Here is an 18,490-nt window from a genome sequence, read left to right on the forward strand (position 1 = left end):
GATAAAAGACTTTAAACATTTGCAGTAATGTTACTACACAACCAAAGAGCTGTTATTTTCTGTATGTTTCTTTGCAGAACTGATATACATGAAGTCAGGATGGCCGAGCGGTCTAAGGCGCTGCGTTCAGGTCGCAGTCTCCCCTGGAGGCGTGGGTTCGAATCCCACTTCTGACAACATCTTTTTGTGAATTTCCCTAATATGAGATCATTAAAGTGTATTTAATCTAACCTAAGCCTCAAAGGATTGGTGCAATCCAATCTTTCACACTGTTAACATTTGGAACTCCACCATTCTACTTTGTAATACTGTCTAGGGAGGTGTTTGCACTCTTAAAATAGTCTCAAAATACCTTCCTGGTTCTATATTTAACTTCGTTGAGCCCCTCCTACCCCCCCATGCCACTCATCTCCTTCAACTACCATGGTCTCCTTGATAGCCAAGTCTATAGATGTATGGAATATTTCAAGATTATGAGCAACTAAACTTTAAAGATTGCTCAGGTCATTCCGAGGAATGTGTCTATTTAACACCTGAAATATACCTGGACAGTAATAAAAAAACCAGAGAATTAGCATTAAACACTGGCAATTAGCTCTCTATATAACAGATTATTAATAATTTACTCACCAATCCTCCACAACATCTGTGATGCACTGCAGTGGTTTATGGGTAATACGTCGATATACAGTACATCGTAAACATTGTGAAATTGTTGCCGTCTTGTCGATTTAAAGTATTGAGAACGTTTGGCAACACGTTACTGTAGTTTCACTGTTTTTCTTGGAGGACAAGATGACTCTTAAGACCCTATCAGCAACAATTAAGAGCTTTATGTGAACATTCAATTGGACCTGACTGGAGCTTATATAGAGTAGTACATTTACTGTCCTTGCCAAGTGACATCATACCCGTTTGTTACTGGGAAAACGGTAAAAATCCAGCTATAACTCTCATCATTGTGTTCCTACAGCACTGAGAAAAGATTCCCACAAACTAAAGGCTGTACAATGATCTTATTCATTGTACATTTTGCAATCACATGAGAAGCAACTAGCTGCTACTTATATTCACAATTACGTCAAATAAAAAGGAACAATGTGGTTCTGTGACTTTATCACAGCTATTAACGATCAACTGGATTGATTCATTCTGCAGCATGCAGTAGATTTATCATGCACTGATAAAATCCATGTGTATATGCTGCATGTATGATCTGGTTTAAAATGTCTTTACTGGGTTACCGACGATGATAACAATGTTTTCTTGATTTAAATAAACTTTATTATGTCAAGTGGCGACACAAAATAGTTATATCTAGACCTACACACATTTTATAAGTTGAGTTTCAAACTGAATCTTTATTTGTAACGTTGAGAAAATTCAAATTACTTGTTTTGTCAGTGTGTGAAAGAATTATCCCAAAAGCATTCAACAAGAAGGGGAAAATAAAGAACAAACCAATCAGACCATAACACTCAAAACACTTGAATATTAGGGTTCAATGTGAGAAACCAATTATGAAATACACAAACATTTTTTTGTAGCCTTTGCAAAGAATGTGTGAAACTTCATTTGATTTGGTACAGATTTCTTAACTTTGGTACAATTTGGTAAAGCGAGAAAAGTGAAGTGAAATTACTGAGGCACATTTTGAATGGGTATGCCACCAATACTAAATAATAATAATAATAATAACAATAATAATAATATTAATAATAATAATATTAGACTTATATAGCCCTTTGGAGAGGAAACTGGAGAGGAAAACATAATTTCCCCATTGTGTGGACTATTAAAGGTGGATTATTATTATTATTATTATTATTTTCTAGACACTCAAAGTTTACAGTGGATCGATTATTCATCCAGTCCTCCTTCATACTTGGTGACGTTATTAGGTTGGTTCTACAGATCAAACCAAAGCACAAATGTGGAGAATGTTCCCTGACTTTAACACAACTGGATGGAACAGCATCCCAGACCTGCTCGAGACCTGGCTACCATTATTAGATTACTTACCAATATGAGTGGAATATCCGTCTGACCAGTTATACGTCACAGTAGTTCATTAATTTGACTGGCAGGAGTGTATTAAGCCACTAATAATCAATAACCCCATCTGCTATGGTAATAAATGTAATTTCTGGAAAGTCTCTAAAATCATAAAGGCAAACAGAAAAGGAAACTTGTGTATCATTTGTTGTTTCGTTCTGCTGCTGCCCGCAGTGAGAATCCCTCTGCTATGAAGGTCAATGATCAATCCATGTTTCAACACGCAGAATGAAACTGTGCTCTGGCACCGAGAGCAAACACTTCAACAGCCCTCAACAGCAATTTTCATTACCACTGCTCACCACTTAAACCACGAGTGTATCGAGTGTGATTACGGCACCAGCGATCCACTGGGAACATTCCACATTTAAAGCATCTGCTGATGGCGGTTGAGTGGTGTAATCATAAAGACGACCACGATGACTCTCGTCTTTATATAGTCCAGGATGGCAGCGCGAGGCGCTCGTCCTTCAACAACATACCAGGGAAATGACATCCACAACGCAAAAGTATAATATCAACACGTCCCCTCACTGGATGTCAAAATAGAATTATGTACGTGTATGTGAGTTTAAGTCCTCGGTATCTACACATTCATGAGAAAATATCAAGTTAATTTCAGAGCCCCAGAACAAAAATACCACAAAAGGAAAATGCACTGACAAAGTATTTTATTTTTTTTGCTTTCTGTATTTTCCAAGGGAATTTGAATCTGTTAAAAATGTCTCCTGTCTTCGGCATTGCATCTCACGCGTGTGACTTGCATACAATGAAATCAGAAAAAGAAATTAAAATGAAAAGAGAAAACAGATCAGACTTGAAAATGTGAAATCCAATATAATCCAAATTTGACACACATTTATTGTTGTCACCTGTTACAAGGGGGTTTGTATAGTTATTAGGCTGCTAAACTCTCTATTGATTATCTGGTTATAGCTGCCAATAATGTAATATACTTGATGAAGTGGAGTAAAGATGACAAATCCAGGGTTTGCATAACGTTGCATTATATTATTGTCACTATAAAAGCTTTTTAATACATTTTTATGTGTTCTTTTGGTAGTAAATGGAAGTCTGTTCTTTGTTATAAATTTAAAGGTTGATGATTGGTTGTTACAACACCAGCATCTGTTTTATAGCGTACAGCAAAAGAAATATTGTGTCATATCTGCTAATTTGAATAAAAAGATAATTTTTTTTATTAATACAATTTGGTATGTCTGCATGATGCTGTAGCTCCAAGCTAACAGAATATTGTGCGTCACAACTGTGGTTACACTTCCTGTATGTTCAGTACTACAATGTGTGCCACTTTGGATTCTATTTAGTAAAGTGACAAACACAATGACTTATGGCGTTCCCCGGTGCAATCAGCACAAATGAGTTACGCCATGAGAGGTCTGACTGTGACGGGTGATGATCTCATTTATATGCTGATGATGCAGGGGTGTTGGTTGCCCCGGTGATGTAGTGCTGAGGAGTCGGGCCATGGGAACAACTGTGGAGCTGCACAGGCGTTGTATACACTGCAGGCACTTCAAGGCTGTAAATCACAGTTGTGTTCTTTTGGAGGACTTGCAGACTTTAAATTCTGACTGTGGGACACTGAATGTTGAGACGGGACACAAAGGTTTCATTTACAAATACCTGCGGGGGCAGAGGCAGACGCTGATCTTTCAAAGAGGGGAAGCTCATTGTCGGCCTACATCATTAAATTTGTTAAAAGTATGATGGATCCCCAAAGCCCAATTCCGACCAGACCAGACATCCCTGAGACGGTTTCATCAAGAGGTACGACCACCAGAATACTTTCACAGCACTCATCCAGCTAACTTTGCCAATCCAGGTGACATTTCCTTATTTTTTCCACCAGATCAGTCCCTGGTGTTGATCTGCCCTACTTCGACGTTTTTCCCTGTGAGCAAGACTATCAAATGACTTTGCCAAAATCAGTTGGGTCCTATTAGCATTGTGGGTTGCAGTTTGTTAACTTTATTTCCAAAATCCACGATCCTACTGAGCTGAGTGACTATCTCGAAATAGCTGTCCATCAAACAGGGATCCAACCTTTCAACTGATCCTCCAATCATCACGTGGGACCCCGGCGTCCAGACCAGTCGAGGTCGGCCCATTGGTCTATCCACCCCAGAGAGGCTGAGTGTCCGGGGGCGGGACAAAATTGAAAACTTGATGGACATTTATCCAATGACAGTCGAGTTTCCAGGCAACAAAGACGCCGTTCTATGCAGACGATGCTCGACTTCTACGGGCAAATGCTCTGATGCTACGAGAAGGTATGAGAAGTTAACAAAATCAAGTTAGTTGACTTGTGATAAGTAGCTGATTCTGAACAAACTCTTGTTTGAGGTGAACGTGTTCAACGAAATGTTAAGACAACTGTATATATTTTATCATTTAATTTTATGCCATTTTAGGGGAACTGAGCCTCCTCTGCAGTCCTAGAGAAATTGCCTCTCCTGTTGAGATGATTTTAGTACAAAGAAATAATTTGTATTAAAGGGCCGGTTTTACAGGACAAAACTATGCAAATTTAAATTCCTTAACCAAGTTCTAATAAATGAATGACCTGTGAAATCATTGGCAAACAGACATTCATTAAATGTGGTTTTGGAAGTGTTGTGGTTGTGGGATCGGTGTGGGAGAGACGCAACACCTCAGGAGTGTGTCGAGACAACCTCCGCCAACATAACAATCGACACAACATCAATAACAAAGCAGCAAGTGGACAGTAACGCTGAAGACAGGAGAGCAAACACTTCTCGTCCAGGAGTTTGGAGTGGTATTGGTGTGTTTATGTGTGTGTGTGTGTGTGTGTGTGTGTGTGTGTGTGTGTGTGTGTGTGTGTGTGTGTGTGTGTGTCAGACAAACAGAAAGAGTAGGGTCAGATTCGTGTCAGCTGGTGCCAAAAACTGGCCGGCATGAAGCTTTCCATCTTGTCTGCAAAGAAACCCAAGGGTGCAAAGAGTGTACTGAAGAACTGGAAGACAGAGAGAGCAGAACGAGGCTTTAGATGTCAGGAAAACCCCCTCCCAAAAAACACTGAAATCCATGGTGTGTTACTTTTATCTATTGAAAGAACAAAAGGGTTTATTATTCTCACTAATAAAATTCATTCATTTTCTTGAAGATGAGATGATCAATAAAAATCTCTCGAGACAAACTCCACACACTTTGCATGCACACAGATCAAGTACGTGACAAAAATGAGTTCACAATATACTGCTCAAAGTAATCGCTGTCAGATGGGGGAGACAAAACCACTATTTATAATAATAATAATAATAATAATAATACAGGAACTATAATAATAATAATAATAATAATATTGTATAATAATAATAATAATAATAATAATAATAATAATAATTTATTGTTTTTTTAATCAGTTCCTTCCTACCAGTGTAACTCTGGGCACATGGTCAACTAACACACAAGGTAAAAATAGTTTAAATCAAACAAGTATATAAATACATTTAGTTTGATTTGTTCGTTTGGACGTGAGACCTTGGCTGTTGGCCTTTTCTGGAACAAAACAGGGGAGACGGTTGCTTGCTAGAATTTTTAAAACGGACACAAGATAAGGTGAGAGCCAAGGCTTTGTTTTCCAGAGGACGTGATGGAAAGCATGATTTACTGCAGGTTGAAAACATTTAAATATCTTATCAAGAAGCTTCCTTGAGCTTCCTAAAGCCAAAGCGTTGTGATCCAGGAACTATTATTTTTAAATGCTTGTATAAATAATGCAGAAAGTTATATATAATATTCTGAATCAGGGCTAAACTTTATATTATCCTCAATATAACGTAAACATACTTTTTTTTAACATCACATTAATCATGTTTTTGTTTGTCATTCTGGCTCCACAGAGCAAAAGGAAATCTACCTTTATTTATTTTTAAGAAAAAATGAGCAAAAAGTAAGCGAAACAAAACCAGAATCTGGAATCATGCGACTTGAAACAGATTCATGAAGTAAGAATTAACAAGAGCAAAGAGCTTCAAACTCTTAATGAAAGAATATCCATGCTTCAGCAGTAAAGAGAACAAATTACCATCACTGATAAAACACGTTAACATTACTTGTGCATCTGATCGTGAGGATAAATCACTTCCTTGTGTAAATGGCCAAATTACGGATCAGTCATTGGATAAATTGAATCTTGGTCTTATAACAAGAAAAACAATGTGAATATAATGCAATGTTGTCAGATTAACAGCAATGTCAGCTAGATGCATCTCAGGAGCATATTTTTTAAAAAGTTTTATTTAATTATGTCAGTTAAAATACAAAGTTAAATTAGAGTAAGAACTTTTTTAATAGCAAAATACCAAATAATTGTTAGAACCAAGAAGAAGCGACTGAATGACTTGCTTTGTGATGAGCAGCAGGGAATAAATCCACTCACACCTACGATTAAGACCTGGGACATTCAGTATATGGGGGTATATATATCACGTACATTTAAAATGCACACGATAGTGATTTAAATCAGCTATAACAGTGAAATATGATCTGAAATATTAAGATACCGTTTCTCTTTGAAACTACTCGAGGTGTGCTTGATGCACTTGACACTTTAATAGTCTCATAAGTGGACTGAAAACCTGACCAGATAAGTGCAAATCAAGTCGTGCTCTAATCCCAATTCACTATGTGAGAAATATGCGACTTGTGCGCTTCATGTCAGGTAGGCATAAATACGAGCTACCACTGGATCTTCTGTTCACGAGCAGCAGATTCAGAAGAATCTGTTTTTCCTCACAGGGCGATGAGGACCTCTGTGTTCCTCCCTCAATAGTTTTCATGCGTTCTATCTGAACATTACACAAACCAGGCTCGTCGGCGTTGTTGTAAAAGTCCTATCTGCTCTCCATCTTTCCAATAACAGAAGGACGAGCACTAGATGTTCTTTTTTTTTTTTTCGCTACAAGTCCACAAAGACAGGCGCTAATAAAGAGGACAACCATAAACATACGATTAGACTTCGCCAAACTGGCTAAAGCAGACACCACAACCACGTTTGTAACACACACACACACACACACACACAGTACAAGGAAACCACAAACACTTTCAAAGCTCCTAAATCTTTAACGCTGTAAGCTGCGCTGTTATGTTTGCTATGGCGATAAGCTCGTATTATTCAGCTGTGGTCACTGATAGCTTAAGTTGGCTTGTTTTGGCGGGAAAACGCAGACTTTAACAACCTACGACTCCCATGAGCCTCCAGTGTTACTGACAAGTGATGGAAGGCAGAAGTTACCGCAGAGGTTTAAAAAAAGTTCAGGTTGCAAACGGCGTGTATTTAAATTTAGATAGAAAAGAGGAACCAATCAGAGATGAACCGGCTGACTTGTGTGGTGGATTAAAAACAAACCAGGTGAATCGACACCTGTTTTTATCAAAACTGATGGTTTTTTTTGAGATGCAGTTGTAGTTTTTTGTACTCACTGCTTTGGCAAAGACACCCATGAGCTCAGGGAACTGATGTGTGAGCATGGCCAGCATGGCGGTGAAAGAGCAAAGGCCTGCTGTGAAGAGGATGAAGAAGGGAAGCTCTTTCTTGGGGTACACAGACACCTCGTGGAACGCTGCAGGAAAGAGAAATCATCCCCATAACTAAGAGGAAGACAGATTACACAATAAAACTGAGACACATTCACGTCCTAAAGGTCGTCTGACTGGACTCACAGGGCAGTAGTTCCCTGTCTGCTGTTTCTGTGCATCCTGGGTAGGGGTAGAAGAGGTGACCCTTCTCTAGTGGGTAGGGGATTATCCGGAAGGCTGGAAAGACAAACAGTCACAATGAGATTAGGATTAAGATGAAATATGCAGCAAATGTGAAAAAACTGCAGTGTGAAAAACTATTGTTGGTGCTAGACGAGACTGTTTAAAACTGCCGACGTGATGTTTATTAAACCGTTTAGGAGTTGGAACAACGTTGAGAAAGACAGGATACTAATAAATACACAGAACAACGTGTGCTGGTTCATCTCTACTGAAAAAAATAAAGCTGTCTTTGCTGGAAAGAAAAGAAAAAACTAGATTTTTAAGACCTGAGCAATAAAAAAACGGAAGATTAACATGAAATAAACCCAAGAAGAAGAAGTGATAGCAGAGGTACGTACTGCCCTCCCAGGTGCAGTGTAGTAGGTTTAAGGCTCCCTCTGCCCTCTTCCAGTGCTGCAGGTGGAAGAAGGCGTACGCCACCGCTTCGCTGTCCCCCCTCTTCAGAATGTGCTCTGGAGGCAGGATCAGGCTCTTCATCTCCAATAAATACTTCAGGGACAAAGAGGAAGAATTACAAAACATTTGTAAGGATTTAAAGAAGGGCAGAAGGGTCAGCCTGTGTGTGGGATTTACTCCCTTTAATGAAAAGGTTCCAACATTATATTCTAATTCATTTTATACATAGTCCTGACTTCCTAAAAAAAAAAAAATCTTTTTTTTTCATAAATTTATCATCAACATCTCTGTAAACAAAGTTATTTATTTTAGGACGAAAATCCTCTTTATTAAAAAACTCGTTTCAAGTGACTTCACTGATGAGGTTTATTTTGAAATACCCTATAGCGATTTTACGATCATTGCATTCAACGTAGAAGAAATACTGATTATTTCTATACATAAGAGTGAACACGTCAATCAAATAATCATAATAATGATAAATAGTGGGAGCCCTGAGCTCGTTTCTCTGGAACGAGCGACATCTAGGCGTACCGGGAGAAAATGAGTGTTCTGGATGTCCGGTCCACTCCGCAGTTTGGTTTTCTTTACGGTCAAAGCAGAAAATCCCGCTTCACAAAGACAGGAAGTTGGAAATGGAAGCCATGTTTAAGATACTTCCTGGGCGATCTCAGGATAATCTGCCTTGACTTTAATCCAGAACACTGTCGCAGTTGTGGGTGCTTAATGTAGAGGTAACGGCCGGTTACCTGTCACGCGATTGAGACCTGTCAAGCGGGACAGGTCTCAATCATTCATCTGTCATTTCAAACAGACGTCCCTTTTCAAAATAAAACATTTTTAGACTGGAAATCTATTTTAAAAGAAGAAAATTCAAACATTCCGTCCCGCCCGCTACCTAATGGCCCGCGGCCCGGTACCGGGTCACGACCCACTGATTGGGGACCGCTGCTCTATCTCCTGTGTGAGTTTGGGCAGAGCAAACCCCCAACACCTCTAGTAGCGTCTCCCCTCTTAAGGAGGTGCAAAGCCCACTATGACATCACAGATTTTCTTAATCTGAACAGGAATATCTTCTGAAAGGTGGAGCAAGAATGATGATGTTGCTGATGGTGTTTCAATCGACTGCAACCAGAAACGTATTGCACACCATCCATCATCCTTTTTTTTTTTTTTAACACAAATGCTCACTACCAAATGAAACACTTGTATTTTCCACACTATCAGGCGCACCTAAAAGCCTTTAGTTTTCTCTGTTAATTTTCTCTGTTAATTTTCTCTGCCGTTTCCCAGTTAATACTTCCTTCTCCCACTCCATTGTGTAATCCCGTTCTGGCTGACCAACATGTTTTCTTCTTGGAAAGTTTTTTGTTGACTGTCTTGTTTTGCAATCCTTCAAGGTGGGAGAGAAAAGCTCGGCGCGGCGCTGAGTGTGTTATTGTTACTGTGCAGCACATCCATTCCACAAATGTGTAGCACGGCCCCCACCCCTCCTCTCCTCCCCTACTGTGTAAGTTTGTTCTAGCCAGTCAGTAAGTTCACTGTGCTAACACAGACCCGCATCCCAGAATTGTAGCCGATAGAGCAGGTATGATCCCCTCAAATAACGGGGGGACGGGCTTCTAGAGCTAAAAACGAGAGTAAACTGTTCGCTGCTGTTTTAAAACAGGGATTTGGAATTAAGCCCGACTTGTAGACCAATCCTTAACTTGTGTTTGTCAGCTTTGATGGACCTGTCGCTCTATGTACTTTGAGTCTGTGGTGCCCAGTCTATCTGTGTTAAACAAATCCCATGTGTTGGGCTGGGGGGCCCCCCTGGGCTGGATTCCCAGGCGTCCAGCTTCACAGCGCTCTGGATCTCAGACTGACACTTTGGGAAGGTTACCCCCCAGCTAATCCCGTCTAATCCTCCCCATGGTCACAGGCTCAGCCAGCCAGCCATCCATCTAACCAGCCAGACCATGATGCTTCACCCATCTCCCCCCCTTCCTTACCCTCCTTCTCCATTCTCACCAACACAGACCCCCCCCCCCCCCCACGGCTCATCCCTATCCGTCTTCAACACTCTGATTCGTCTTCAGATCGGAGTCCAGGTCCAGAGGTCAGATCGTCTGTCAGTCGGTCCGCTGCTCTACGATTATGGGATGGATTGTGATACAGACACTGTTCTCCTTTATTTTTTACTCGAAACCCGAAAAAGCTCAGAGGGCGACACGGCTCCATCACTCCACCGTCTGTCTTCACAACAAGCCCTTACTCTAGGTGTGTGTGTGTGTGTGTGTGTATGTGTGTGTGTGTGTGTGTTTTCATCATGAACATTTTGTTGGATAAGTGATTATTAATATCAAATCACAAACCTACAGTCTTAATTTTTAATCCCAGCTATTAAACGTTAGCATGCTAAACACGTCACACCGAGGTGGTGAAAAATAAAAACAGAAAACTGTTCGTTTTATTTGTTTCATGTGGTTTCGCTAACGTTAGCATCTGGTTTGAAGGGCCCTGCTGCGCCCACACACACACACACACACACATGCTGCTTATCTACATATCTGCTCATCACTCTTTTCTTCGTAACAGCGCACACCCACTCTGGATCATTATCATCCATAACCCCCCCCACACACACACACACCCCATCATTGTCATCATCCTCTCAATCCATCAGCGTACCTGAGGATTAAACGTGTTCTCCGCTCGCCCGTCAGGACTCACAGGAACGTTTCACCACGTTTTAACGCGACGGACAAAAATGGAAGAAATTCCTTTAATTCTGCTCCGAACTGGAATGCGTCCCACCTTATCATGCTGAACCCCCCCATCAAATCCAATTTCAAATTTTGTCAGGTACTTTTTGTGAAACAAACAAACCGCCCCTGACGCAAACACGTCCTCCTAGGTCGAGGTAAACATCTCGAGGTGTCGAGTCACCACCCAACCCTGAACCACTCTGATATCCTGTCCTGACTCCTGTCTTCATCTCCCATCCTCTCGTCTGGTGTCGTCATGGTGACCACCAGCAGCTGGAGACACTGAGCAGCGCTCTGCCCTTCTCACCTCATCATATCTGACTTTAATCAGTTCACCCTGATCCAAGAGAGACACCTGACTGTCTGCCTTCATTTATCACTATTTGGTCTCCATTTTTTTCCCTCAGAGCAAACACACAGAGAGAGCCGCTGCTTCAGGTTCCAACCTGAAAGCAACACGATCTGTTTTATCAGTTTAATGGATAACCAGACGTTGAATTAGCATTAGGGTGTACAGTTGTAGACGTATTATTTCACTCTGCGGTTGATAATGAATGTTCAGTGAATGACACTCAGGCGGGGGCTGGGTTCTTTATGCTTCAAGATTAACCATTTAGAGAGGCTGGATGCTCAGCTGTCCTTCCTCACATGCCATAGCATTAGACCTGGTGACACCTCAGGCCTCTGCGGTGGCCGACCACCCCCCCCCCCCGGCCCTCGTTCTTCAGTCGGCTTCTCCACTCCCCGTCGCCTCTTTGATGAAGGGATTGAGTTTCATGTGTTCTCCTTTTATCCCCAGGCAGTCAGAAGCCCACAGCATAACTCAGAAGCCGCCTTCTGATTCTAATCTGCTGCGCTCTGACAACGGGACAGGCAGACAACAATGACATCAGCCTCACGCTCGCTCCGTACAGGCTGGATAAAGGTGAACATACACACTGAAAAAGTGTAGAGACAAAAAACTAGAGCTAGAATTATAAACACGAAGATGCTGCTAGTTAATCCAGAGGTGGAGAGTGGAAAAAAAACAAACCCTGCAGGCTTTCTTTTGTAAGTGGTTTTTGTGTCAGATCCAAAAATGTGCGTCTTAATTCACAACAACACCACAGGCCGCTGCTCTGCCTCAATCTTAAAACCTCATTTCTGAGGTAAAACACGGCAAATGTCTCCATTTGTGAACCTGGGCAGGAGATTGAAGTGAAGACGGGTCGACCAGAATAGGTCGGGATGAGAATCTGGCTTTTAAAGTGGAGTAAATTAGAAAATGATTGGCTCAACTAGACCGCCGCGTGACACACGGAGAGGTGTGGAGGTAAAGTGTAAATTCATGGCAGATTCAGTAAAAGAAACACTCGGTGGGCAATCTGAGCATCAGGGAGACTGTCAGCTGCTTCACCGCTGGATGGTGGAGGAGCTGATTGGAAAAGACAGACAGATGGAGACGATGGAGGAGGAGGAGGAGGAGGATGAAGAGAGGAGGAGGAGGAGTGGATACTGGAGGTGAAGAAAGGGGAGAGGAAGATGAATGGGGGCAAGCTGGAGGAATGGTTGTGGAGAGGAAGGCGGTTGGTGCGCAGACAGAATGAGGATGAGTGTGATGTGATGTTTCGTGTCTAATGTCTCGCTTTGAACTGTTTGAATAACCTGATGAGCCGCAGCCCGGTGGGATTTCTTTCTGGGTGGGGGGCAAAGACTTGTAGCAGTGGAAGCTTAAAGGAATACTCTCACGTCTTAGGATGATGTTTATACGTGTAAAAACGTCTTTACGCTGCTACAAACGTGTTTATGCTAAGACAATCGCCGCCGATGGTGAAACAAACGAGTCATCGGTCTGCATAAGGGACGCTGTTCCAAAGCCGATACGTGTTTATGCAAAAAAAAAAAGTGTCAGCGATGACTGAATTCAGTTTATTTATTGATTAAAAAGAAAATCTCTGAAATAAAACTGGAAAATAAATTCAAATCCAACTGATCCAATTGGCCGACCAGCGTCTAAAAAGGCTGCGGTCGGGGGGGGGGGGGGGGGGGCTGTAATAATTCAGACATGTAGACAGCACAAAGCAGCAGTCCCCCCTCCTTCCCCACAGACAAATGTTGAAAGATGAGCCGAGCAGAAATCCTCTGTGAGGGGCGGGGGGGCGGGGTACACATTTCATACAGTTCACTGTTGACCTGAACACGTAGAAGTCATTTTGATAACGTTGGCAAACATCAAACTGTTTTTTGGCCAAAACAGGGGATGAGAGGGGATGGGGGGGGGTGAGGGAACATGAGAGGAGAAGAAACAGGATGAGGGTACGTGATGAGAGGGGAGAGGATGACTGCCTCTGGGCGCAGAGGGAGGGGGGAACAGTTGGTCTGATGATGAGGGCCCACATTTTACAATCAAAAGCTACATCAAAGTGTTGTCTAACACCCCCCTACACACACACACACACACACACACACACACACACACACACACACACACACACACACACAAAACAACAGCACACTACAAAGGCTAAACATCTGCTTCAGCTGCTTGTGTGTGACAGTGTGAGCGTGTGTAACGTTTAATCCTGCGGGAAATGATGAGAAGGTTTCCAAGAAAACATCCGACTGTAGTTCCACAAACACAACTGTACAAAAAAAACCTGATGTGATACACAAAGGTGGGACCATTCTGCTCCAGTTCTATGAAATAAGTTAACTATAAATGGCTAATGAAGACAGATAATGTGTGTGTGACTTAAAAATACGTCATTGTTTTATGACAGGGGGTTTGATGACAAGAGGAAATTCACACTAGAAAATATGACGGCCTCCATCTCCACTGAATAATTTATAATTGAAAAATATAAAGGAAATAAATATTAATGGAAGAAAATGTAAATTTCCGTAAAATACCTAGTATTTAGAATGTATGTGCGACTGTATTGGTGAGATAAAAATCCCAGAGCTGTTTTCAGATCTATAGCGACACCTGCTGCCCAACTAGTGTACTGCAGTTCCAGAATAAAGACCAGCTGTAGGTACTACCTTTGACTCATTGTACCATAGCTATAATGTCTTATTGACTGACTGACTGACTGACTGTTTATTCATCATCTCAAGACAGAACTGATTAATTCAACTTCATATCGAAAAAACAAATGCAAAAATATGGAGAACCAAACCAAACCACAAGCAGCACAGAATGAGCCTGAGCTAAGAATATGCAGGAAACACAAATATCACAAGGGTGTAGAAAACACGCTAAATGTTCTTGGACAAGAACAAGAAGTGAATTAACTGTGAATACTAGTAATTTATTTATTTACCACTGGTGAGTCTAAATCACTGACCTTTGGCACGTGAGGATTGAACTCAACGGCTCTGTGTATGGCCTCCACGGCGTTCATCTCTGCAGTGCTTAGCCCTCGCCTCGATGCAGCCTCTGGAGAGAACCTGAGACAAAACACCTCATGTGACACTCACACACTCACTCAGGGTCGCTACATGGAACAGGTTCCGTTTTAGGAGATGTTATAAGGCGGAAAACATACTTATCTGACACAGCCCGTGCTTTCAGCAGCGCAGATGTGTAGCATATAGTGGCTGATTTTGGCAAGCTGATGTCTGATGGCAGGAGAAAATGGGATCATGTGACATAAGACATATATTTTCAGCACAATGAGGTCATAATCAGAGTTAATGGGTTCATGTGTACCATCGTATTTGGCGAGGACTGCTTGGACATCAGCGTAAGCTTGGAGTTCTAAAAGTGCCTCCAAGAGGTTTTCGTGTATATTTAACATTCCCAGTAGGGGGAACTCCTTCATTAACTGGGAAGAGATCAAATATCACACATTACCATCAAATGAAATACAGTGGAACATGTTGCCTTAGCAGTCAGTGTTGTACGTACTATAAGGTATGAACATTTATAACCGTATAATCAAAAATATCACACTGCTTAGGTGTAAATTGAAACAGAGCAACATGGGGGTGTCCCGAACATTACCAGGAACTCTGTTGATAAAAATAACACTTCAATTGAGTTGAAAGATGATAAAAGTGCTGATTTAGGAAGTCAGAGTTCTTCTGGATGGTTATTCTACAGCTTTTATCTTTAACTCACATCTCTCATCATTTTTACTGCTTCTTTAATCCGTCCCAGTTTCCGTGCACACATTGCCAGTCTGCGTTTAATGTACACCAATAAGTTGATGTCTTTTCCAGCTGTGGACAGCACACAGAAAATAAATATATTTAATAAACAGAACAATTTCCAGAAGTTTAAAACATGAATGACAGAAAAAAATCAAACAAAAGTATAAGAAGAACAGTTTCATATATAATCTTGTCAGCTCATCTCTGAACATTTTTTTCTACTGAGAACACATCAGAAGTGTGTGTGTGGGTTGATGTGGTCTAGTCTGAAGGTACATGTGATAAAGAGTTGCACAATAGTGCATCCTGAGGTACCGCACTTCACTCCTCTGTACCTACAGCTGTATGTTAAAACACAAGTCTCACCTATAATAAGAGCTTTTCTGAAGAGGCGTTCAGCTTCTGTGATAGTTGTGGCTTCTTCCTCAGCCAGGAGCACATAGGCTGCAGCACAGCTACACACACACACACACACACACACACACACACACACACACACACACACACACATACACACACACATACACACACACACACACACGCACACACACATACACACACACGCACACACACACACACACACACAATCACAAAACGACCATAATAGTGTTTCCATGCACATCAAAAAGTAAACACAATCAAGGGAGCAATATGAGCACAGAAGCACTGAGAAAAGGGTTATAATGCGACTGTTGTAATGTATGTGTGCTATACCAACCTGAGGATACTTAACGTTCTAACAGTGTTACAACAGTGTTGTGCTGATAGGATCAATAGTTAAGGAGATCATGTGTGACTGTGGAAGAGGAGGACTCACTCATGGTTCACTTCGATAGCCTGGTAAGCTGCTCGGATCCTGGCTTGAGGATTCCTCTCTCTCCAGGCTTTCTGCATGACTGCAATGACACGAGGACCTCAGGCTTATTTTTATTATTAGTATCAGAAAATAAAAGCATGTCTGTCTGAATATTTACATACCGTAATGTGTTTTATTTAATTCTTTATTTGTCAAATCAAAATATCCCATCTCTGTGTTTTCTACAGGAACATAATGAACAGTTTGTATGTGATGAAAACCCACCAGCGTCCTCTGGCTTCAGCTGTGGAGTGTCTCCTGTGAAGAAGGTCTGATGGTCTTGAGCAGACAGGTTCATGTCGTAGTACGTTAAGGGTTCCTTTCCTGTTACCCAGGTGTACCTGTAGAGAAAACAGTAAAGGTTTTACAGTTCTTAGATGGAAACAGATAACATTTAATTCAACTTTTCAGACTGAAGATACAGTTTGCATCTTTATACATCATATTACACACATTAGATATTACTCACAACATACCTGTTGTATTCTGCACCTCTGAACAGATTCAGAGGGTTTCTCCAGACCTTACACTCTACCAAAAAGAAGGACATTATAGTTAGTCTTTGCACTGACATGAACAGAACTGATGATAAAGTTTGTCTTGTATAGATTTTTACCTGAAACACTGGGCCTCGGTTCAGCCTCTCCATTAACGGACGTGAACAGACCAGTTGTGGAGCTGCTCTCTACTCCACCCAGAAGAGGACGCAGGTGGCTCACTGACACTTGTTCAATGAATGAAGTCCCATATTTACGGAAATACCACCACTCAAATATCTGCGGTGTAAATACATCAAGATTTACAAAAAAACAAAAAATACAAAGACATATATTCACTTGCACAGTTGTTCCTTTGCTGTCACGTTCATCTTGGGAAGCTGCAAATTATTATCAAATGCAACATTAACTCAAGAGACACAAGATGAACAGACTGTAATGTAATTTCAATTATTTCCCACCCTGGTAAAATATTGCATGTTAGATAATATTTCATTGCTAGCCTGATTTTCTGTATCCTTACCAGAAAAAAATGCATTTATTTATTGCTACTAAATGGTTAACTGTCTATTAACTAGTCTCTGTTCATTATATCATCCTTGGTGACTGTAGACCAGCATTAACCTTCCTGGGTGTGTTGAAAATCCTCTCCATTATAGTTTTGTATTCAACAGCAGCACAAAAAGAGAACTCCAATTATTGTTTCCAGAATAAACATTTGAAATCCAGGGATAATTATTGCAAAAGGGGTCCTGCAGTAATAGTGATCAAAACAATAGTGACTTAAACCAACTCACCAGGATGAGTCCAGAGATGAGAGAAGAGGTTCCAGTGAGGGCCACGTAGAATTTAGGTGTCAGTGTGTTTAAAAAGACTGAGACTTAAAAAAAAAAAGAAAAGAAATGCAAAACGGGGTCAGATATTTCCCTACAGCCATAAACATGAATAGGTGTTATAGAATAACAGAGATTAAACGGGATTAAACGTATTTCTCACGCAGAAACGCAAACATAAGGACAGACATGAGAGGAGGACAGCAGAGGATGACATCACGAGTACAACAGCACTCCTGTTCACATGAAACCACTACATCATGACATGTAATATCTACTGCTGTTGGAAAATGACACAACCAGGCGTTGAATGCATGTATAAAAGCCGGTGTTAAATCTAGCAAACATTCTCCGGACTCGCACTCGGAGCGGACGGACAGACAGCTGTCAGAGCCGCGGCTCCGGTCCGCTGACGGCTAAACTCCGGGGCTAACGGTAGCTAGCTAGCAGCGGCAGTAATTCACCTGCGGTCAGAGTTTCCTGGAGTTTCATCGGACTCCACAGGACGTAAATCATCACCAGCACCATGAACAACCAGATGAAGCACACGTAAGTCCATGACCAGGACAGCCAAGACTTTAATTTCTCTGTAAATCCGAGAGATTGGGGATTACTGCCAGCGGTGTCCTCCATGTTTCTCCGGATGCCTGTAAACAGAGGAGTCACGTGATCAGGAAAGAGACGACCTTTATTTTGAAATTTACGAACATCCACTTCCGGGAAAACATATATTTTGATGCAGGGATATTTTCTGTATTACATTTCAATTTGAGTTAATAAATCATTGATTTATTTATTGATTTCTTGATTGATATAAGAGAATTGCAGTTCCGAAACCAAACAACAGATAATGAGTAAATTACAGTATAATAAACAAATTTGGGCATTCAGTCTTAAACTGTGACCATGTAGTTATTGTGCATATTTACATTTTACAAAAAACAAACATGCAAACATTAGCATAATGTATTTAGAAATAAAATCCACCAGTATGGGTAAAACAAGGGCTACCTCCTCTCATCCATGAGGCTACTTCACTTGTGAGGGGTTGGGGCTCCAGATACCGGTGGGGGTGATCAAGGTGGTTTCATCACAAGAATGAACCCACCGCTGACTAATATGGTTCTACAGCTCTCATTAAATTTCACAATCTCGACC

General features: G+C 41.2%; 1 protein-coding gene and 1 non-coding gene across 2 annotated transcripts; one reads left to right on the forward strand and one right to left on the reverse strand.

The window, feature by feature from the left end:
- The first annotated feature begins 93 nt into the window (after nucleotides 1-93).
- Nucleotides 94-176, forward strand: trnal-cag (transfer RNA leucine (anticodon CAG)). Its single transcript has one exon. It is a non-coding gene; the product is annotated as a tRNA-Leu (tRNA).
- Nucleotides 177-2,715: 2,539 nt separating this feature from the next.
- On the reverse strand, nucleotides 2,716-17,965 carry st7l (suppression of tumorigenicity 7 like). The gene is made up of 15 exons (XM_068314307.1): nucleotides 17,797-17,965; nucleotides 17,297-17,379; nucleotides 16,619-16,778; nucleotides 16,479-16,533; nucleotides 16,228-16,343; nucleotides 15,964-16,042; nucleotides 15,513-15,601; nucleotides 15,115-15,215; nucleotides 14,704-14,818; nucleotides 14,540-14,612; nucleotides 14,339-14,441; nucleotides 8,205-8,355; nucleotides 7,768-7,860; nucleotides 7,528-7,667; nucleotides 2,716-5,053 (listed from the first exon to the last, which is right to left on the reverse strand). The coding sequence occupies exons 1-15, from the start codon at nucleotides 17,963-17,965 to the stop codon at nucleotides 4,958-4,960; spliced, it is 1,623 nt and encodes a 540-aa protein (XP_068170408.1). The 3' UTR covers nucleotides 2,716-4,957.
- Nucleotides 17,966-18,490: the final 525 nt, after the last annotated feature.

This window comes from Antennarius striatus, chromosome 5 (genome assembly GCF_040054535.1).
Source record: "Antennarius striatus isolate MH-2024 chromosome 5, ASM4005453v1, whole genome shotgun sequence".
In the NCBI taxonomy this organism is placed as follows: domain Eukaryota; kingdom Metazoa; phylum Chordata; class Actinopteri; order Lophiiformes; family Antennariidae; genus Antennarius; species Antennarius striatus.